Genomic DNA, 22,334 nt, shown 5'->3' with positions numbered 1-22,334 from the left:
AAGAATCCAGAAATAGCTATTATCTAAACAAATTAACATCAAATCACTTAGTAATGCAGTCTAATACAAAACATATAAAAGTATATCTATATTGCCATGAAATTAGTCTCTCTTTAAAGGGACTTAACTCTAATGATTCAACAATCAAGACATTGTAAGAGTTATCATGTCTCTTATATAAATAACAGCATCCGAATACTGTCAATTTTTGCTATAAACATAAAGATGCTTGCCAAAGAATAAAATTTAAATTCACATGTCATGATTTATATACTCTGTTATGTAATACACCAGCATAATTAAATTAAGGTGTTCTTCAGTGAATAAAATATACATACATACTTTAAGCAATGCACTAGAATAGTTTATTTCAACATTTTATTACACAATACACCATTAAATATTAATTCTAGAATCATTTAGCACAAATCTAGAGCAATATGCTCATTTCAAATTGCAACTTATTTTCTACATTTGGAAAAAAGATGACATGTTACATGTGAAGACAATATACATGTATGCATCAACATCTTATATTATCTTAGAAATTTAACAAGATATCTCATTACATAAAAGCCATTAATACATTTAAGGCATTGTATAAAGTTCTGTATTTGGGTATAAAGACATAATACAGCTTTTGACTAATACAATGATTCCATTTTACAAGAAAATCATGTATAATAGAGAACCTCAAAGGATTCTTATCTAATTATGTAACTTTTTTTAAAGAAAAAAAAAGTTATAAGCAAGAAAGATTTATCATTTTGTAAACATCGAAACATCCACTGGGATGGGGTGGGATCCTGACTAATTTTTCTGATGGGTCCCAGTGGGACCCCAATTGAAATCCCACTAGGATCCCACTTTCATCCCACTGGGATTCCCAGTCAATTTTCAGTAGGGTCCCTGGTTGAATCCATTTAAGCTAGTTGTGACAATGACAAGAATAAGGCTGCATCAGGGTCTCAGTTTCATCATATTGATTTTGAAAAGAATTCCTCACATGAATTGTTTCAAATTGAAGGTGCAACAAGTCTAATAAAATTTTAATATGGTATGGATCAATACCCTGAGTCATCATGAGAGAGAAAGTTTTCCAGAAAAATTCCCAAAGATCTTTACACAATGTGTTTAAAAAACAGTCTGTACTAAATCCTACAAATATGTGAATACTATTAGGTGAACACAATGTTTGAATTGAATGACTACAATACTTTATCCTACAAATTGTGAGCATAATGTCCTGCCAACTTTATTCTATGTAATGCCAACTTTATTCTTTAACATGAACACAATGTAACAAAAACTTTATCCTACAACATGAGCACAATATAATAATTACATAATCCTACCAAATGAACACACAATGTATTAATTACTTTATCCTACAACATGAGCACAATGTATTAATTACTTTAACCTACAACGTGAACACAATGTATTAATTACTTTATCCTACAACATGAACACAATGTATTGATTACTTTATCCTACAACATGAGCACAATGTATTAATTACTTTATCCTACAACATGAGCACAATGTATTGATTACTTTATCCTACAACATGAGCACAATGTATTGATTACTTTATCCTACAACATGAGCACAATGTATTGATTACTTTATCCTACAACATGAGCACAATGTATTGATTACTTTATCCTACAACATGAGCACAATGTATTAATTACTTTATCCTACAACATGAGCACAATGTATTGATTACTTTATCCTACAACATGAGCACAATGTATTAATTACTTTATCCTACAACATGAGCACAATGTATTAATTACTTTATCCTACAACATGAGCACAATGTATTGATTACTTTATCCTACAACATGAGCACAATGTATTGGTTACTTTATCCTACAACATGAGCACAATGTATTGATTACTTTATCCTACAACATGAGCACAATGTAATAAAAACTTTACTACATTTTATATTTACAGCTCTTAAAATCCTCACCAAATGCAATGTGAAAACAATGAAATAACAATTTACTCAGTAACAATCCCACAATGTGCTTTAGGCTACTGTAATCTAGAAACAATAACTTCCAGAAGAAAATAATATTCTCTGAGTTTCTCAGCTCAGCTTATGGCCAATTAATTTTCATTTATCTACTTCCGCCTGACAAGTAACAATAATAATAATTAACCTCCCAGGCTATGGCCATGTCTAAAACATAAATAGTCTTGTAACTTTATACAAACAATAATAGCTGTCTGTGCTAGGCTAGGTAATATATTGTTTCTGAATATCAGGAGATAACATTTCTACATTTATAGTCTTATTACTAACATTTATTACTACTGCATTTCCATTGCAGCCACACTTTTTTCTTAAATTTCACCCTGCCAATTTGTGTAATAAAGTAAGAAGTTCATCATTAAATGAAGAGTAGAAAACCTGCATATAGTTCAACAGTGTTAAATAAGCATGGCCATGATCTATACTGATAGTATATACATGTGACTGCTTTGTCTACATCTTAATTAAGGCTTGAATTCTTATTTAAAGACCCATAATGTAAAGAAATGTTTCCATTTTTATGTCTCAAAAGTATTTAATCTTTGCCATACTTTAATCATCAGTTTCCAAAAAGCTTAACTCATTGTCCAATTAGCTGAACCAACTTTTTCTTCTGTTGCTTTTTGGCAATTAGTACAGATAATAAGTCAGATATAGTGATTTAATATTCAGCGATAAAGTCAAAGTACTTTTTTGTTTACATTCTGCCCTTTCTGTTTAGAAGTAAAAATTTCTTCAATTCAGAGGCATTATGTGCCTTTAAGGAATTAATTTATTTTCAAATTATTTTAATCAAAACAATACAAAATGAATATGCACAATTCCTCTAAATCAAACAAACAACAATTTAGAAATGGCCTTCTGTGGTGAACAAATTAGACCTTATTATTATGATAACGTATGTTATAATATAAACTATGTGTCAGTAAACTGTACAGAAACATGTACAGGTGTGTACAGAAACATGTACAGGTGTCTTCTCTCCCTGTCATACATTATAAATATATACATACTACATAAACAGACCAACAACAGTGCAACAACTGACTACCCCCACCTTTTCTAATTTACATACATACACTTTTAACCTATTAATTTATTAGTCAGACAAGTTTTTTGCAATGCCATTATCATTAAGGTTGTACATACATTCTAGCATTAACGGTAAAGGCAAACTCAGCAAGGTGTCCCTCCACATTATCACAGTTTTAGACCCATGCAAGCTAATTAAAGCTAAGCTGGACTGCTAACTTTATCATATTTTATTAAGGAAAAAAATAGGGCACTTTCAGGGCTCAAAGTCTTGAGTTCTGCACTTGTATTTTAGGAATGGAGAATTTGAAATAAGAAACCATGCAAATATGCTTATCCAAAACTTTAATTTTCATGGTTAAACACACAGTGCTGCATTCAGAAGAAGTTGAAAGTTTTCAGTGGAGAATAAGTAGAAACAGTATCAGTTGTCTTAATTAATATGAATCATTTCAACTATTTTAAAAACACTGATTCCGCCAGTCTACACAAATAAATCATATTGAAAATTTATTGAAATGTGTAGCAGAAGTATAAGAGAAGAAATACCTAAAGTAAGATGAAGAAATATTTAAACAACAATGAAATAGGTTGAAAATCAAAGGATACCTACCTGCAGTATAAAGGTTTATCCTTTCTTATACAATTTATATTCAAAATGATTCACCTTTATTACATATTTAAATCCACTACCACAAAGTTTAATGGCCAATTAAAGACCAGTGGCAAAACATGTTTATATTATATTACAGATGTACTTTCTTTATTATTCAGCTTTCAAAATTAAATCTTATATTCATCCAACAAATCTAAAATCTTTTTTAAAACAAACTCTTAATATTCAAAATTTATTTAAAGGTGAAAATGTATACAATTTCCTGTTGCTGAAACTACCGTACATATTCTGATAAACACATCCATATTTCACGTTTAGAACAATTTTGCATTTTCCTAACCAAAATTTTTGCAATGAGTTTGCCTGTTTTTGAATTTGGGACAGTTCATTTAAAGTTTAAGGACGATTTCAGTATCAAAATATAAAAATTAAGCTACCTGAACAGCATGGAGCCTCAAGTCAATATGCACAGACTGACCTAGCTCTGCAAATGCTCATATATACCACTAATGCTTCTAGCAGATTAATTAAAAGCTAAATTAATTGCACATCATAGGCATATCAACATGGATAAAAGATTCATTAATGTATCAGATTTATTGACATTCATTAAAATTTCATCAAATTCAGATCAATAAACTGGAAAATTTTGCAGTTATTTGACATTTTGCAGAAATGGAGACATATCATATTATTTGAGCCCTGTCATGACAAAACCAACATAGTGCGTTTGCGACCAGCATGGATCCAGACCAGCCTTTTTATAATGCATCCGCGCAGTCTGATCAGGATCCATGCTGTTCGCTTACCAACTCTATTACAAGTAGAGAAACTGATAGCGAACAGCATGGATCCTGATCAGACTGTGTGGATGCACAGGCTGGTCTGGATCCATGCTGGTCGCAAACACAGTAGGTTGGTTTTGTTGTGATGCGGCTCATTTAATATTTAAGTGGCATACAGTTTGAATTGAGGGCAACTGAAAACAACACAGTCTTAAAGCAAAGTTGGAAATATATATGGTTCTGTTGGGGCCAATACATATGTTACCCTATTAATAAGATATTCTGAAAAGCAAAAACAGGAAAGTACAAAGGTGCCCAAATTATAATGGCGAAAACTTACAAGTAGCAAGAACTCACAAGTAGCAAGAGAAAATGCACAAACTAATAATTGACAAAAACAAAAAATGTGAAAGATGACAACTTATGTGTTTTGTCATCATTTTGTTAGTATCTTTGTCATCCGTAGCAACAGATAAAGAAGTTCCAGAAACTGTACTAACTTTAGAAGACTTATAATATTATGACCTAATGATAAAATTCATTTTCTAAGATTTTAATGACAGACAATAATAATTAATGATAATTATAATGAAAATAGACAATTATTTATTATAAAATATATTTGTATGTTAAAGCATAAACTGCATTGTTAAATTGCTGTACATTGGTGGTTAAGTTATATTAATTGTCATTTTTATGTCTGTAAATTCGCGGGCATTATTTAGATACTATACGGTATATGTCAAAAGGTTAAGTGAAGTAATATATACAGCAAAACTGTTATGTGATAGCTGTTATCAGTTGTATTTTACATAGTGAGCAATCAAAGACAAACAACAAACTTCTTTATCTTTCCCCTATGTCTGGTTTAACGAAATGTCATATAGCTTTCATTTGTTAAAACAATCATAAACAAATCAAGATCTATTAAGATGTCTGACAACTCATTTCCTTTGCATTGAACTTTTGAAAAGTATACTTTTTTGGTTGGTTTACACTATTCATTGGATATGGCAGCTTTCCAGATTTACTTGTGGAGGGGAACCCCCCGTGCCCTTTCCACACAGTGCCCTTTTTCCACTGTGAGAGCCCCTTTCCCACAGTGCCCCTTAAAGTCCCCCATGCCCTTTTACATGCTTTTTCAGTCATCTCAGCAATTATCACCTTCAGAACACCATGCAATGCTTCATAACAGGTAATGATACATATTTTTCAAATGATCAATGGGTATAAAAAATCAACTGAATTGTATAAAATTAAGACATTTTGTTATGATCAGTGCCTTTTAACTTTAAAATAAAGGATATTATTGTATTAGAAAATTAAATAATTTATCATTTGACTTGATGTAAGATTTTGTTAAAATATCTACTGCTTCCTGAAATGTAATACCAATAATAATAAATTACTGTAAGTAACTCTGGTGTCATATGATGTCGTACTAGAAGAAATAAGATGGTGAGAAAAGCGAGTGACTTGTTCTGCCATATCACCTTTTAACAGTTACAAAATAAAATGCAACAGATTTTAAGAAAAAAAAAAAAACAACATGATTTCAATGAGAAGTCATAACAACAATTAAATCTTTTATTGATTTAAGAACAAGGGTACCGCATGCCGTGTGAAGGCTTGTCTGTTAAAAATTATAATTTAAAAGGGGGCATAACTCTAAAAATATTGCTTTCAAAATTATGTCCCTTGTATAACAACTGCATCTTGTTATGATATATCTATATTTAAGTATTCTAAATTTCTTGCTGATATTTACTTTCAAAATGTTTGAATGATTGATGTGCTACATAAAAGTTAACAACAAGGATGATAATGATACAGTGCCCATAATGATTTGACTTTTTTCTTTGAAACAGACCAGCTAAAAACTGAGACCTATTCCCTTTACAGATCTGACTACTGCTGCATTCATAGAGACACAGTATATTAAATGGAGCCATTTCCTACAGTGGGATCAATGACACACTTCCTATCAGGAAATAGAGAAAAAACACATGTCAAGTAGTTTCCAGTGGCACTGATAGGCAATCAGACATGTACTGTAACCTTATATACCACATGATCTATGACATTTCTCTTATTCTGCAAGAAAGGTCACATATTTAACCAAAATAACTATAACTTATGGTATCTCAGACAACAAATTTCTAATCTTTCAAAATGTTGAATGTGCTTTTGTATTCAGCCACAACAAAGTGTTTTATATTAGTATGTCTGTATATAATTTACAAACCTTACCTATGTCTTTATGACATAGATTGTCCATCATATTGAGCTCTACCCTATTTTTGAGTTCAGAATAGAAGCAACATGGAAAGCTTTTATCAATATGGTAGCAAAAACTAACAAATTATGTAATAATTCATATGTCAAGATGCAAAATTTAAATGTATGCCTATTCTATTGCCTGATTAAATATCAGGGATTAAATGAGGTTATGATGATTCATGAATATAATTATTCATGACTTAATTCATGAATGCAAATAATTTGTGAATTACTTATTCATGAATTTTAACATTCATGAATAATTCTTTTCTCAAACTTTTCATGAACAAGCCATTTAACCTTCATGAATACCATGTTCATGTATAATATTTCACAACAGCATTTAATTGTGTATATTCATGAAACCAAAATTTCACAAGGGAATAAAAGTAATTATATGTTTCATCTAATTTACACTGACACTAAGCCTTCAATATAACGCATTTACATTAGCATGGAAAAATACATATATGACTTTTAAACACATGCACTGAAATAAGTTTAAAAAATAAATACAGTTGACTCTCGGTAACTCGAAATCCAAGGGACTTGGCATTTTACTGCGAGAGAAACGGAATTCGAGTAACGTGGATCTGCCGCCATTACGTTGACATTCGTACTTTTTATACATGTGCCTGATTGAATGTTCAAAGAAATAGGTTTGTTATTGTTGATAGCGGCAATGCTGCAATATTTAACCGTTGAAATGACGGTTAATCACTTACAACTACAAATTATAAATGAACATAAATATATTATTCAAAATTTAATACATGTATATTAATAGTGAAATATAAACACAAACATTCGTAGCAATGACATAAATGCAAGTTTGTCAGAATTCATCAGTAAAGCCTATGTTATTTATAAGCACTCATGACAATTCATTATAATGAAACACAATAACACATTTATTTCAACAATAATTTATCTAATATCTGAAGTGAATTGATCATCGGACGAAAACGAAAGTAGCAACTATCGTGAACAGGAAGTACATATTAATGTATGAAATTTGATGGAATATGAATTATACAAATGTCATTTACATTAATAACATGGCACAAGTAAACTTTCTTAAAGAAATGTAATTGAATTTTAATTTAGTTATCTAACTGTTAAAACCAATTAAGTCCTGAAACCGATTAAAGCCACTTTTACAAATTGTTAATAATACATGATGACCGGCAATTAAAATTACCATTAACGAGTGACAACATCTCACCTTGATGTCACCGACCTTTGATCAGTCGGCTGTTTTCACACTTCGACTAATTTAGATGAAAAAATGTTGGACTTTAATTGACGGGACCAAATTTTCTTTTCGACTAAACAGGAGTCTCGGTAAGTCAAAATTTGACCTAAGCGGAGTTAAAATACAAAGATAAAGAAGGAAATTTGACGGGACTTTAGAAATTCTTCGACTAACGCGGAATTTTGAGTAAAGCGATTTTGACTTATTGAGAGTCAACTGTATATATTCTAGAAATAGAAAATTAACGAAACTTTAACATAGCATGTGTGGTTTTAACATGTACTATGGATACATCACTCAAATCTCAAATTCAGATCTTGAAAGCAGAAAATTCTAGGAGAAAAAAGTTTCTGACAGTCAGAAATAATGGAAGTAAATCCCATTACATTATCTAGCCTCAAACAGTATATGCAGAGTCCATGCTTAATGAACAGTAAAATTAAATTAATTTGTTAAAGCCTTTATTCAAAATGCAATTAACTGCCAATTTACTAATTGACAATTTTTTTCTGTACTTTTATCTAAATCAAATTAACTACTTCAGTTGAGAATCAAATTACCTCAGTCAAATGGAAGCAGGCGATTAACTAATTGGCAGAAAATTGCAACCTTAATATACAATGTCCCCTTAATGAAATACTTGCTTTTAAAAACTGCTGAATTTATATAACAAACTTAAAATACCCTTGTGAGAACCATTTTTTAGATTCATCATTCATTTTATATCATATATAAAATCTAATTTTTATATGTTATATTTCAATACAATAATTCAAACCTGGGAGCTAAATTTTTCCACTGAAATACAAAGTGCTTAATTTCATCAATCATTTTCTACTAAAATCTCAGGAATTACAAATAAATTTGAGTTTAACTAATTTACAAAACTCTCATTTCCTCCTCCCCCTCCCTCTACAAAAAAACACAAAAAATACCATACTGCATGACCCCACTCCCCACTGTCCATTACAACTACCAATCACCAAGTTTTATACATCTCTTAAATGTTGAAACTGGCAACATCAAAGCTTGCCTTATGTCAATGAAACAATTATAACTAAATACTCAGCTTAATTAATCCTAAAATTAATCTATATGGAAAAACCATGTTCAATGATAATTTTATTTCTGTGAGTATGAAATCATTTCAAAAGCCAAATGCATTGAGTAAATTTCTTAGATTCCAATGTAAGCTTTCAGACTAAATTAATAAATGAGTACTAAATGATTACCTTTCATATCGTGTCAGCTATAAATAATCCACTTACACTAATTACCCCCAAAAAACCATGTTTAATGTTTCACATGTTTCCCCTATATTTATTATTAAACTCATTGTTGTTTTTTTTACTGTACAGTATTTTGCAAACATCCCAGCAGCAAATAAGTTGCCAACTATTGCTGTATATATATTGCATCAGTCAGCTGTTAAACAACAACTGTAACATATATAATCGTGTATACTCCCCAGCATTCATACAGACATATAATGTAACTATCTATAAACATTTTGCCCCAAATCCCAAACACTCACAAACAAGAGGGCCATGATGGCCCTGAGGTCGCTCACCTGTATATAGCCCCCCCCCCCCCCCCGGCCCAATTTTTACCCAAGGGCTTTTATTTGTTTATTTGAACAGACTTTGTAGACACCCATAAGAAGATGTTTCATGCAAAACATCTAAGTTCTAGCTCATTGGGTTTTTTAAAAGAAGATTTTTTAAGTTTTTACTATACATATATAGTTAAAAACAATGACACCCCTAGGGCAGGGCCAGTTTTGACCCCTGGGCTTTTATTTGAACAAACATTGTAGATATTTACTTAAAGATGTTTCATGCTTAATATCTAAACTCTAGTTATTTGGTTTTTTTCAAAGAAGATTTTTAAGTTTTTGCTATGTATATAAGGAAAATCAATGACCCCCGGGGCGGGGCCAGTTTTGACCCCAGGGCTTTTATTTGAACATACTTGGTAGACACCCATTAGAACATGTCTCTTGCTAAATATCTTAGCTCTAGCTCTTTGGGTTCTTTAAAAGAAGATTTTTTAAGTTTTAACTATATGCATATAGGGAAAATCAATGACCCCCTGGGGCGGGGCCAATTTTGACCCCAGGGCTTTTATTTGAACAAACTTGGTAGACATTTACTAGAAGATGTTTTATGCCAAATATCTAAGCTCTAGCTCTTACGGTTCTTTAAAAGAAGATTTTTTAAGTTTTTACTATATGCATATAGGGAAAATCAATTACCCCCCAGGGCGGGGCCAATTTTGACCCCAGGGCTTTTATTTGAACAAACTTGGTAGACATTCACTAGAAGATGTTTCATGCCAAATATCTAAGCTCTAGCTCTTTGGGTTCTTTAAAAGAAGATTTTTTAAGTTTTTACTATATGCATATAGGGAAAATCAATGACCCCCTGGGGCGGGGCCAATTTTGACCCCAGGGCTTTTATTTGAACAAACTTGGTAGACATTCACTAGAAGATGTTTCATGCCAAATATCTAAGCTCTAGCTCTTACAGTTCTTTAAAAGAAGATTTTTTAAGTTTTTACTATATGCATATAGGGAAAATCAATGACCCCCTGGGGCGGGGCCAATTTTGACCCCAGGGCTTTTATTTGAACAAACTTGGTAGACATTCACTAGAAGATGTTTCATGCCAAATATCTAAGCTCTAGCTCTTACAGTTCTTTAAAAGAAGATTTTTTAAGTTTTTACTATATGCATATAGGGAAAATCAATGACCCCCCAGGGCGGGGCCAATTTTGACCCCAGGGCTTTTATTTGAACAAACTTGGTAGACATTCACTAGAAGATGTTTCATGCCAAATATCTAAGCTCTAGCTCTTTGGGTTCTTTAAAAGAAGATTTTTTAAGTTTTTACTATATGCATATAGGGAAAATCAATGACCCCCTGGGGCGGGGCCAATTTTGACCCCAGGGCTTTTATTTGAACAAACTTGGTAGACATTCACTAGAAGATGTTTCATGCCAAATATCTAAGCTCTAGCTCTTACAGTTCTTTAAAAGAAGATTTTTTAAGTGTTTACTATATGCATATAGGGAAAATCAATGACCCCCCGGGGCGGGCCAATTTTGACCCCAGGGCTTTTATTTGAACAAACTTGGTAGACACTCACTAGAAGATGTTCCATGCCAAATATCTTAGCTCTAGCTCTTACAGTTCTTTAAAAGAAGATTTTTTAAGTGTTTACTATATGCATATAGGGAAAATCAATGACCCCCCGGGGCGGGGCCAATTTTGACCCCAGGGCTTTTATTTGAACAAACTTGGTAGACACTCATTAGAAGATGTTTCATGCCAAATATCTAAGCTCTACCTCTTAGGGTTGTTTAAAAGAAGATATTTAAAGATTTTTCTTTCGGTTGCCATGGCAACCAGAGTTCTGCATGGAATAAAATTCTTTGAACAATTTTTAAAGGTGACCACCAAAGGAACATTCCTGTGAAGTTTGGATGAAATTGGCTCAGTGGTTTATGAGGAGATGTCATTTAAAGCAAAAGTTTACGGACGGACGACGGACGGACGACGGACAGACGGACGGACGGACGCCGGACGAAAAGCGATCACAAAAGCTCACCCTGTCACTTTGTGACAGGTGAGCTAAAAAACATTTCCCCTATACAAGTCAACCCTTGTTTCTAAATTTTAGCATTTCATTGATTTTTCTTACTCAAATAACTCAGTGATTATTTTATTCATGATCAAATTTTAAAAGCCTGAAATGTCTATTAGCACATACATAATACATCCCATCAAATTTAAAATATTAAAAGCACATTTTTTTAATGTTCAGATTATTAGACAGTTGAGCTTAACCCATTATTTATATGTCTGGATATCTGAAATCCCTCATATACTATACCTATAATTATTAAATCCTATATTAAAACCCTTATACCTTATTCTCTAAATAATAATGTAAAAAGACTAAATCTTACAATTAATAATGTAATCTCCATGATAACTATTATCTAAAAGCAAAACAATTCTCTTTGAAACCTCTCCATCAACATAAAATTATTATCAACATAATCATACAATGATAAAATTTATAATTCTATTAATTCATAATTTTAACTCTGTACTTCATAATTTCTCCTTTATATTATTTAAATACCCTTAAAATAGATGAATGTCAATACAGCAGTAACTGATAACAGTCTGCAGCTTATCGTCACCTTAGTGCAAGAACTCAATATCTGCTTCTTTATCTATATGCAGTTATTGAGTTTTTGCACTCAGGTGACGTTATGTTCCCTCCATCTCAATTACTCCCCAATTACTTTTTTTCAACCACATGCATGCCACCCCCCAACCCCCCCCCCCCCCCCCCCCTTAACTACCACTACATATATTATTAAAACTTGATTACATATTTCATAAAATCTAACAATTTTTATTTCTGGTAAAGTATTTCCACAGTCAAGATTTTTTTAATTTCCCTGTATTCATGCTTTCTTCCCTCCCAAATTCCTAAATTGCCATGACTTTCTTGCTTAATCTTCCTTCCATAGTTTTTCTTTAAATTATACAGTCCCTTCTAATACATCAAGTCAATGATTTTTCCCTCTCCTCTTGTCCTTTATATGCCCTCCTTCATTACAGTTTAACATCCCCTCCCAGCTTCATTTATATCAATTTATTAATTACCCTTTAGTTTTTTTTACAAATCCAATTTTAGATTCCTTCCCTAATTCCTTCCCCACATCCCATATTGCCAAAACCCCTAAATATCGTTAAAAGCAAAATAAAAATCTGAATTATTTAATGAATTACCTTATCCAATTCTTTTCACCCATATTTTCATTCCTTTTTCTTCGAACAATCCTTTCATTCTAACTTACCTTTTTTTTCAAAGTTTATATTTGTATATTTCATTAAGTTATAGATACTATCAAAATCACAAACCTGTGCAGTATAGAAGGTATTTTGTTTGTATGAGAATATGAGTTTTGAATGATGTATGTAACAGATGTGATTTTTTTCCTAGGTAAATCTCAGACAAATTCCTGCAGGTATCAAACTTTATTGTAGGACTACTGTAAACCCAGTTTGTTTATTTAAACTTTAATTTAGCAAGCCTTACACTGTTTCAAAGCATGATTAATTTAAACATTGATCATAACATACAAAGTGGTGTTTTTTATTCATTATAAAATAAATAATACTTGTCAGTTTTACAAAATTATATAATCATATGTTTATATAGACAGGATATAGTGAAGTATAAGTTAAAGACCCTCTTTATTTAGCATGCAGGTGGCAGATTCAGTAGCAGAAAAATGCAATAAGTGGCAGGTGCTTGCAGAAGCAAAATGATACAAGATTTTGTACTTCAAGAACTTCAACTTTTGCAACAGAAAAAGCTTTGAATGTGCATTAACCATTAACGGTGACCAATAAAATACCACAACTGGAAGACAAAAAGTAAAATGACATTTGACAACTGATGGCCTTTGGTGACAGACTTATTACTTATGATGCCAGATTGCCTTTGATGCCAGATTACCTTTGATGATATTATGACCTTTGATTATAGACTACTTTTCATGAAAGATGACATTTGATGACAAAATGACCTTCAAAAATAGATTACTTTTGATGACCCATGGCCTTTGATGACAAAATGACCTTCAAAAATAGATTACTTTTGATGACCCATGGCCTTTGATGACAAAATGGCCTTTGCTTTGATAATAGATTACTTTTGATGACCAATGGCCTTTGATGACAAAATGACCTTTGATAATAGATTACTTTTGATGACCCATGGCCTTTGATGACAAAATGACCTTTGAAAATATATTACTTTTGATGACCCATGGTCTTTGATGACAAAATGACCTTTGATAATAGATTACTTTTGATGACCCATGGCCTTTGATGACAAAATGACCTTCAATAACAGATTACTTTTGATGACCGCTGGCCTTTGATGACAAAAATGACCTTTGATACTATATTACTTTTGATGACCGCTGGCCTTTGATGACAAAATGATGGCCTTTGATGACCTATGACCTTTGATGATAGTTGCCCTTTCATAATATTTTCTAATGACCTTCAATTATCAATGGCCCTTGACAACAGATGGTCTTTGATAATAGATGACCTTTATATACCAATGGCTCTTGACAACAGATAGCCTTTGATAATAGATGACATTTATATACCAATGGCCCTTGACAACAGATAGCCTTTGATAATAGATGACCTTTATATACCAATGGCCCTTGACAACAGATAGCCTTTGATAATAGATGACCTTTATATACCAATGGCCCTTGACAACAGATGGCCTTTGATAATAGATGACCTTTATATACCAATGGCCCTTGACAACAGATGGCCTTTGATAATAGATGACCTTTATATACCAATGGCCCTTGACAACAGATGGCCTTTGATAATAGATGACCTTTATATACCAATGGCCCTTGACAACAGGTGGCCTTTGATAATAGATGACCTTTGATGACTGATGACCTTCCACAATGACTGATCTTTAATGTCAGATGACCCTTGATGACAGATTACCATTGATGACTACTGACCTTTGACAACAGGTTTTGCCAATGACAATGGGTTTATCTTTGATAAGACATTACCAGCTATGACATTAGACAGACTTTAATCAGATAGACCCATTGACAAAAACATTAATATAGATTTTGGTATACAAAATTGGTCATTCAAACAAGGTAGTTAGTTTTACAGCCAACAAAAATGTGACCATTTTACAAAAATTAAGACAAATAGCTGAATTGATAGAACATATAAAAATCTAAATTTATAACTTCAACAAAACTGTTTGAGACAGTATTTTTTTTCTTTTGAAAATATAAAATTTCTCTTCCAACAATAGTGACTGTTAAATGAAATAATGTATGTCTGTTACTTATCAATGGGATAAGCAAAAATTTTAAACAATTAGGTTACATATATAAAAAATCTCATTCAAACAGAAGGGCTGGTACCATCATAATGTTTGAATACTTGAGGGTTATAAATTTAGGAATTGCAAATGATAAACAGGAATAAAACTTGATTAAACAAACCTTAAAGCTCAGTCTGTCTTGGATGTCTAGCAAAAATCTTAATACTTTTGAATGTGTACAGTAGAGTGTGACACAAGCATATTCAATAGTTAAGATTTATTTCTATTAACCAACATCTTTTCTGCGATAATAAACTTTGCAACCATAATATACAGCCAGGGCAGCCAGCGTAATCCAATGCAGTCTAAATAGGCTCTCTTATATTAAACTGTACATCAGTTTTTGAATTTCGATGTTAAGAATACCCTTAAATTTCAAATGGACTGTTCCAAATTCAAAAGCAAGGGAAATTTCATTACACAAATCTAACAGGTTAAGGGTTAAGAAAGTGAAAATAAACCAGGAGCAACATGCATGAAGATTATAGCACCATATAGTATGTTATTCTCAGATAAATGGCACACAATTATAATGTTATTATTGATACAGGTGTCTTTATCTAAAGTTATTGGCATATGAAAACATAAATATTTCAGGATTGACGTTAAGATAAGGTTTCCAGTAATAATGTACTTCCATTATATAGATAATCATACATTGTATAGGAAATGGATATTGTATTTTGCACTTGTAAATTTGCCTGTTATTACTTTACCTCTAGGATAAAAGTTTACAAATATAATAAACAATACTTTATAAAATTTAAAATATAAATGTAAATGTGTTTGTATGATTAAAGTATAGGAGAATAAATTAAACAAAAATCATAGTTTTGCACCTAGACAAATATATTTAGTTGAAAAACACTTGATAAATTATTACTGATTTCACCTACAGTTAGGTGGTTAAGTGCAGTGTATAGATGTACTTGTGTTTCTTATAAAGGATAACAATCTGTGACCTTTTCATTTGACCTACTGACCTAAATAAGCGGCTATTATAATGATTTACCTGAAGTTCAAGGTCAACATATTAATGACATATTCAAATTATTTGACAATAGCATCATTTAATGTTTGTTTACTAATAAACAAATTTCAGGTTGAGGTCACAGTGCTGATAATATTTGTTACAATACTATTTGATCAAATAACTTAACATGTAAACTTTAATTTGTGTCGTAAATTAACAATTGGTTAAACAACACACTATAAAGTTCAAGATCACACAACTTTGACCTTTATATTACTTATATTAATGTTATATTAATGTTGATATTTAGCATAACAATCAAAATTTGTCATTATAACCATCTCAACATTAACTCTCCATGTCAATGGACAACAGTATCTGAAACAAGACACTAAGCAATAAATGACCTATATAATTTTGTCCTAAAATAAGTTCATACATCTCTGTTACATGTTACAGTCAATTCAACAGCCAAGGCATGCACACAAAATGCACGGAAATATTGGTTGTGACATTGTAAGTCTCTGAATACTGCCACACTGTCTCCCTCACTCAAAATGCCAGCTTCACTGTCTTATAGATTATGCATAAATTCAGATTTACGATGTAACAATAAAAGGAAACTTACGTAATCACTTTTGATAAATAACGCCTTTCTGCATTTCTGCGTGTTGTTTTACCATCATCCAATAACACCTCCAACTGACGACTGCAAATAGAATATAAAAAATTAATCAGTTGAATGCTTAAGCAGTTGATTTAATATCTTAAGTATCTTACTCAGTTACCGTACAATGTGACCAGAACACCTGAGTTGAGCAGGGCAACACCAGAGTTAATTATAATTATAATTAAGTTAAAAATTCCTGAGATTTAATTAATTACATCAAGTTACTTATGAGTGTGCCATTTGACAAGAACACACAAGTTAACCAGGGTATGAGTTAAATTAGTAATGAGACTTAATTACACCAGGGTACCAGTATAAGCTACGTGACTTATTTTCAGATATAAATTAATGTTCATCGATTAAAGTTCAAAGTTCCATTTGTCATCAAACATTTAACAAAGTACATGTTACATTAATTGACTATGCATAATGGTAGCAATCAGATGTAAACTCATGTATAGAGAAATTATAGCTGTTGCAAATTAAGTAACTAGTTTTCTCCCTTACAAGAGGTTAACAGTACTTCATTAAACAACAGCTGTCCGTAAGACAGCGCACTCTGTAAGACAGCGCACTCTGTAAGACAGCGCACTCCGTAAGACAGTGCATTCCTTTAGACAGTGCACACTGCAAGACTGTGCATTCCGTAAGATAGCGCACTCTGTAAGACAGCGCACTCTGTAAGACAGCGCACTCTGTAAGACAGCGCACTCTGTAAGACAGTGCACTCTGTAAGGCAACGCACTCTGTAAGACAGCGCATTCTGTAAGACAGCGCACTCTGTAAGACAGTGCATTCCTTTAGACAGTGCACACTGCAAGACTGTGCATTCCGTAAGATAGCGCACTCTGTAAGACAGCGCACTCTGTAAGACAGCGCACTCCATAAGACAGAGCACTCCATAAGACAGGGCACTCTGTAAGACAGTGCACTCTGTAAGACAGGGCACTCCATAAGACAGAGCACTCTGTAAGACAGCGCACTCCATAAGACAGAGCACTCTGTAAGACAGCGCACTCTGTAAGACAGCGCACTCCATAAGACAGAGCACTCCATAAGACAGAGCACTCCATAAGACAGCACACTCTGTAAGACAGTGCACTCTGTAAGACAGGGCACTCCATAAGACAGAGCACTCCATAAGACAGAGCACTCCATAAGACAGAGCACTCCATAAGACAGAGCACTCCATAAGACAGAGCACTCCATAAGACAGCGCACTCTGTAAGACAGCGCACTCTGTAAGACAGCGCATTCCATAAGACAGGGCACTCTGTAAGACAGCGCACTCCATAAGACAGGGCACTCCATAAGACAGAGCACTCCATAAGACAGAGCACTCCATAAGACAGAGCACTCCATAAGACAGAGCACTCCATAAGACAGCGCACTCTGTAAGACAGCGCATTCCATAAGACAGGGCACTCTGTAAGACAGGGCACTCTGTAAGACAGAGCACTCCATAAGACAGAGCACTCCATAAGACAGGGCACTCCATAAGACAGAGCACTCCATAAGACAGAGCACTCCATAAGACAGAGCACTCCATAAGACAGAGCACTCCATAAGACAGCGCACTCTGTAAGACAGCGCACTCTGTAAGACAGCGCACTCCATAAGACAGAGCACTCTGTAAGACAGCGCACTCTGTAAGACAGCGCACTCCATAAGACAGCGCACTCCATAAGACAGAGCACTCCATAAGACAAAGCACTCTGTAAGACAGCGCACTCTGTAAGACAGAGCACTCTGTAAGACAGAGCACTCTGTAAGACAGCGCACTCTGTAAGACAGTGCACTCCATAAGACAGAGCACTCCATAAGACAGAGCACTCCATAAGACAGAGCACTCCATAAGACAGTGCACTCTGTAAGACAGCGCACTCTGTAAGACAGCGCATTCCATAAGACAGGGCACTCTGTAAGACAGCGCACTCCATAAGACAGAGCACTCCATAAGACAGCGCACTCTGTAAGACAGCGCACTCCATAAGACAGAGCACTCCATAAGACAGAGCACTCCATAAGACAGCACACTCTGTAAGACAGCGCACTCTGTAAGACAGGGCACTCCATAAATCCATAAGACAGAGCACTCCATAAGACAAAGCACTCCATAAGACAGCGCACTCTGTAAGACAGCGCACTCAGTAAGACAGCGCATTCCATAAGACAGGGCACTCTGTAAGACAGCGCACTCCATAAGACAGGGCACTCCATAAGACAGAGCACTCCATAAGACAGAGCACTCCAAAAGACAGAGCACTCCATAAGACAGAGCACTCCATAAGACAGAGCACTCCATAAGACAGCGCACTCTGTAAGACAGCGCACTCTGTAAGACAGCGCATTCCATAAGACAGGGCACTCTGTAAGACAGGGCACTCTGTAAGACAGCGCACTCCATAAGACAGAGCACTCCATAAAACAGCGCACTCTGTAAGACAGCGCATTCTGTAAGACAGCGCACTCCATAAGACAGAGCACTCTGTAAGACAGCGCACTCCATAAGACAGGGCACTCCATAAGACAGAGCACTCCATAAGACAGAGCACTCCATAAGACAGCGCACTCTGTAAGACAGCGCACTCCATAAGACAGGGCACTGACTGTAAGACAGGGCACTGACTGTAAGACAGCGCACCCTGTAAGACAGCGCACCCTGTAAGACAGCGCACTCTGTAAGACAGCGCACTCTGTAAGACAGTGCACTCTGTAAGACAGTGCACTCTGTAAGACAGCGCACTCCGTAAGACAGCCCACTCTGTAAGACAGCGCACTCTGTAAGACAGTGCACTCTGTAAGGCAACGCACTTGACTATTCTCAGTGTTTGACAGTTACAAATGGTGCATAACTTTGTTTAAAAGGTAACTCTGAGTTATGGGGACCAGTGTACCCATCATGTTTGATAATCACCAAGAACAAGTGTATGAAGTTTCAACCAATTCCCTTCAATAGTTTTTGAGATACCAACTTGCACACAAAAGCTAAACCAAAGCTTGATGCTGATGCTGAAACCTAAACCAGGATGAGTACAAATTAAAGCTCTCCCTTTTCCTCAAATAGTTTACCTTAAAACTATAGCATTTCATTAAGTTTGTACAAACTTATTTATGTATAGTCATGTCCAAATTGGATACAAAACAATTAAAATCCTTATTGAAAGCAAAAAATAAAAATATGAATATAACATTAGGATATCATTCATATTCAAATAATTTGCTTGTACACATGATAAGTTTACTTAATCTTGCTAGAAAAATGACACACACACACACAAAATATTTATCAATGACTCTTGATTTTTATATAAACAATTTAATACAAATACTTGTATTTTTATGATTTTGTACAAAATGGACAAAAGCTAATAAAACAAAATATATATACCAAATATGCTATAAAATATTCATATTAACCACAAAAACACTCATTATTATTTTTTATGTGTTTGGCAATCAAACATAAAATTTCACTGCATCCTAAACACCTATTTTCCCAGTCAAATATGATTAAAAAAAATAGAATTATTTAACACACAGCTTGAGAAACTCCACCTCACAAGCAAAATGTAGCATCAGACATTATAACATTAATAATTTCTTTCTAATTTCTGGCTCTTAAAGTCATACAGAGTGTGAAAAAATTGAAGAAAAGGTAATTATTATAATGAACATTTTATATTCAAACACAATTAATGAAATAATCTGTCTTCCAAAATAATAAAAATCATTTTCAAAATATAGTAAGCTTCTATTTTGGAACATCATAATGTAGCATTGTTTAACTACATATTAAACATAATGGCAGTCAAAACAAAAATTCATCACTTTTCAAGAAATTTTAGCTACCAATAAATTAAAAAGTTACCATAGAAAACAAAAAGGTAAATATATCCCTAAAGTAAAGTCTTGTTTTTTCCTATTTGCTAGATGCCATGCTATAGAGTATCAGTATATAAGTGTAATCAAGCATACCAATATCATCTTATACTAAAACAAAACTTTAGTGGTAGTTGTTTGAAGTTTTATATCTCTCATTAGAAACATTAGCCTTTTGTGGCAAATGACTAAGTCCCCTTTGGTCTAATTGCCAGATCAATATCAGTTTATTTGTAACAATCTGAGATAACAAACACTCTTAACTTGTTTTCACTTGTTGCTAGTTTTCTCTCTCTCTCCTTTTCTCTTTATTTAAAGGCTTTGAAAGATGTTTTAAAGCCCCTCTGGTTTGTATTTTTTAAACAAGAGGGCCATGATGACCTTGCATGGCTCACCTGAGATATATTGCTAGAAAAAGATTATAATTCTTCTATGTAGAAGTAAGTTATTAGTTCACACTGGATGTTTCATTTTTTATCCCAGCTGAGTAATTCATAAGATATATGTTGGTGACTGCTAGGAAATGCTACATGCCAAATATATAAGGGCTTCATACAAGAAGACATAAAGTCTGTGTGTAAACTAAGTGACCCCTAGACAGGGTCAATTTTAACCCCAGGTGCTTGATTAACATAGATTTTGAAAATGACCACAAATAATGCTACAGGCTAAATATTAAATTGTAGTTTCAGAGGAGAAGGTTCTTAAAGATATGTTTACTCTGTTAACTATGTGACCCCAGACAGGGGCCATTAATGACTCCAGGGGATGGATGACTTTAGTAACTTTTAAGAGGTACACTTGACAATGCTACATGCCAGATAATTCATAGCATTGTACTTAACACATTAAAAAAGCCTCACACATATTTTTCTTATATAACTACAATGTAGGTGTCCCCTGGGATGGTGCCCAAATTTGCACATAGGTGTGATTTATATATTGGTAACCTTTCTAGAGGAACACAAAAAAATGCTACAAGCCAAATATCTTTGCTCTGAGCGTTGTAATCAAATGTTTATTTTTTTTAAAGATTTCAATATAAAAGTCTATTTTCATCTTTTGTGACCTACTTAGTCTGGAACCATTTACATAATTTTGTAAACTTCCTTGGCCTGCTGCCATATAAAAGAATGATTTAGTAAAAATTCAACAGATGATTTAGGAGAAGTCTGACTATATCTATGACATTCAAAGGAATTGTGAACAACAATAAGCAACAAACAACAGAAACATTGCCATCATAAAAGCTTAGGTGACTAGGCACTCTGTGCTCTAGTGATCTCAAATGAGTCTTTAATTTCAGACCCAGCAAAAGTTCCTGATATATTTTTTTGTACTTAATTTCCTTATCTAGTGCCTAGTATGAAGTTACAGTCATTCTAAACTTGTTTTCCCTTGTTGTTCAAATACCCATCCGCCCCCAAAACCCAACACACACACAGTCACTAGTGATGTTCCGATTGTCGCAAGTCGCCGATGATCAGTTACTGTTATGTAAAACAACAATAATCGATTCACAAAAATTTGTTCCGCGACGTCATCGAAAATGTTTGAAGTATCAAAGGGAATCAATTCTGACGGTAATTTTCTTTTAGGAACACCTCGCCGATCGCAAAAAATAACTCAGAGACAATTTGGAGTTGAACAGGATCAATAAGTGATGTAAACAATAGTGATATAATTTGATGTGAATTATATTATTTGATTTTCATTGAAAAATAAAATCTATTTCGTAAAATTATGACTATATAAGGTTAAAACTGTGTTGAAAAGTGCTAAATGAAGTTCATGTTACTAAATATAATCAAGTGCCTTGGTAAGA

At 33.5% G+C, this 22,334-nt stretch overlaps 1 protein-coding gene across 3 annotated transcripts in view; it reads right to left on the bottom strand.

The window, feature by feature from the left end:
* Positions 1-22,334, bottom strand: part of LOC132726879 (IQCJ-SCHIP1 readthrough transcript protein-like) — a 127,476-nt gene that overhangs the window by 75,337 nt on the left and 29,805 nt on the right. For 2 of the 3 annotated variants that reach the window (XM_060712286.1, XM_060712285.1), the window contains exon 6: positions 16,586-16,666. In XM_060712286.1, coding sequence (XP_060568269.1) covers positions 16,586-16,666 — 81 coding nt within the window. Of the gene's footprint in view, positions 1-12,823; positions 12,959-16,585; positions 16,667-22,334 lie in introns of those variants that run through there. The other variant, XM_060712288.1, reaches the window with a different exon arrangement.

This window comes from Ruditapes philippinarum, unplaced genomic scaffold, assembly GCF_026571515.1.
Source record: "Ruditapes philippinarum isolate M1 unplaced genomic scaffold, ASM2657151v2 ctg1411_1_1_1_1, whole genome shotgun sequence".
In the NCBI taxonomy this organism is placed as follows: Eukaryota; Metazoa; Mollusca; class Bivalvia; order Venerida; family Veneridae; genus Ruditapes; species Ruditapes philippinarum.
This window is presented reverse-complemented; position numbering and strand designations above follow the sequence as displayed.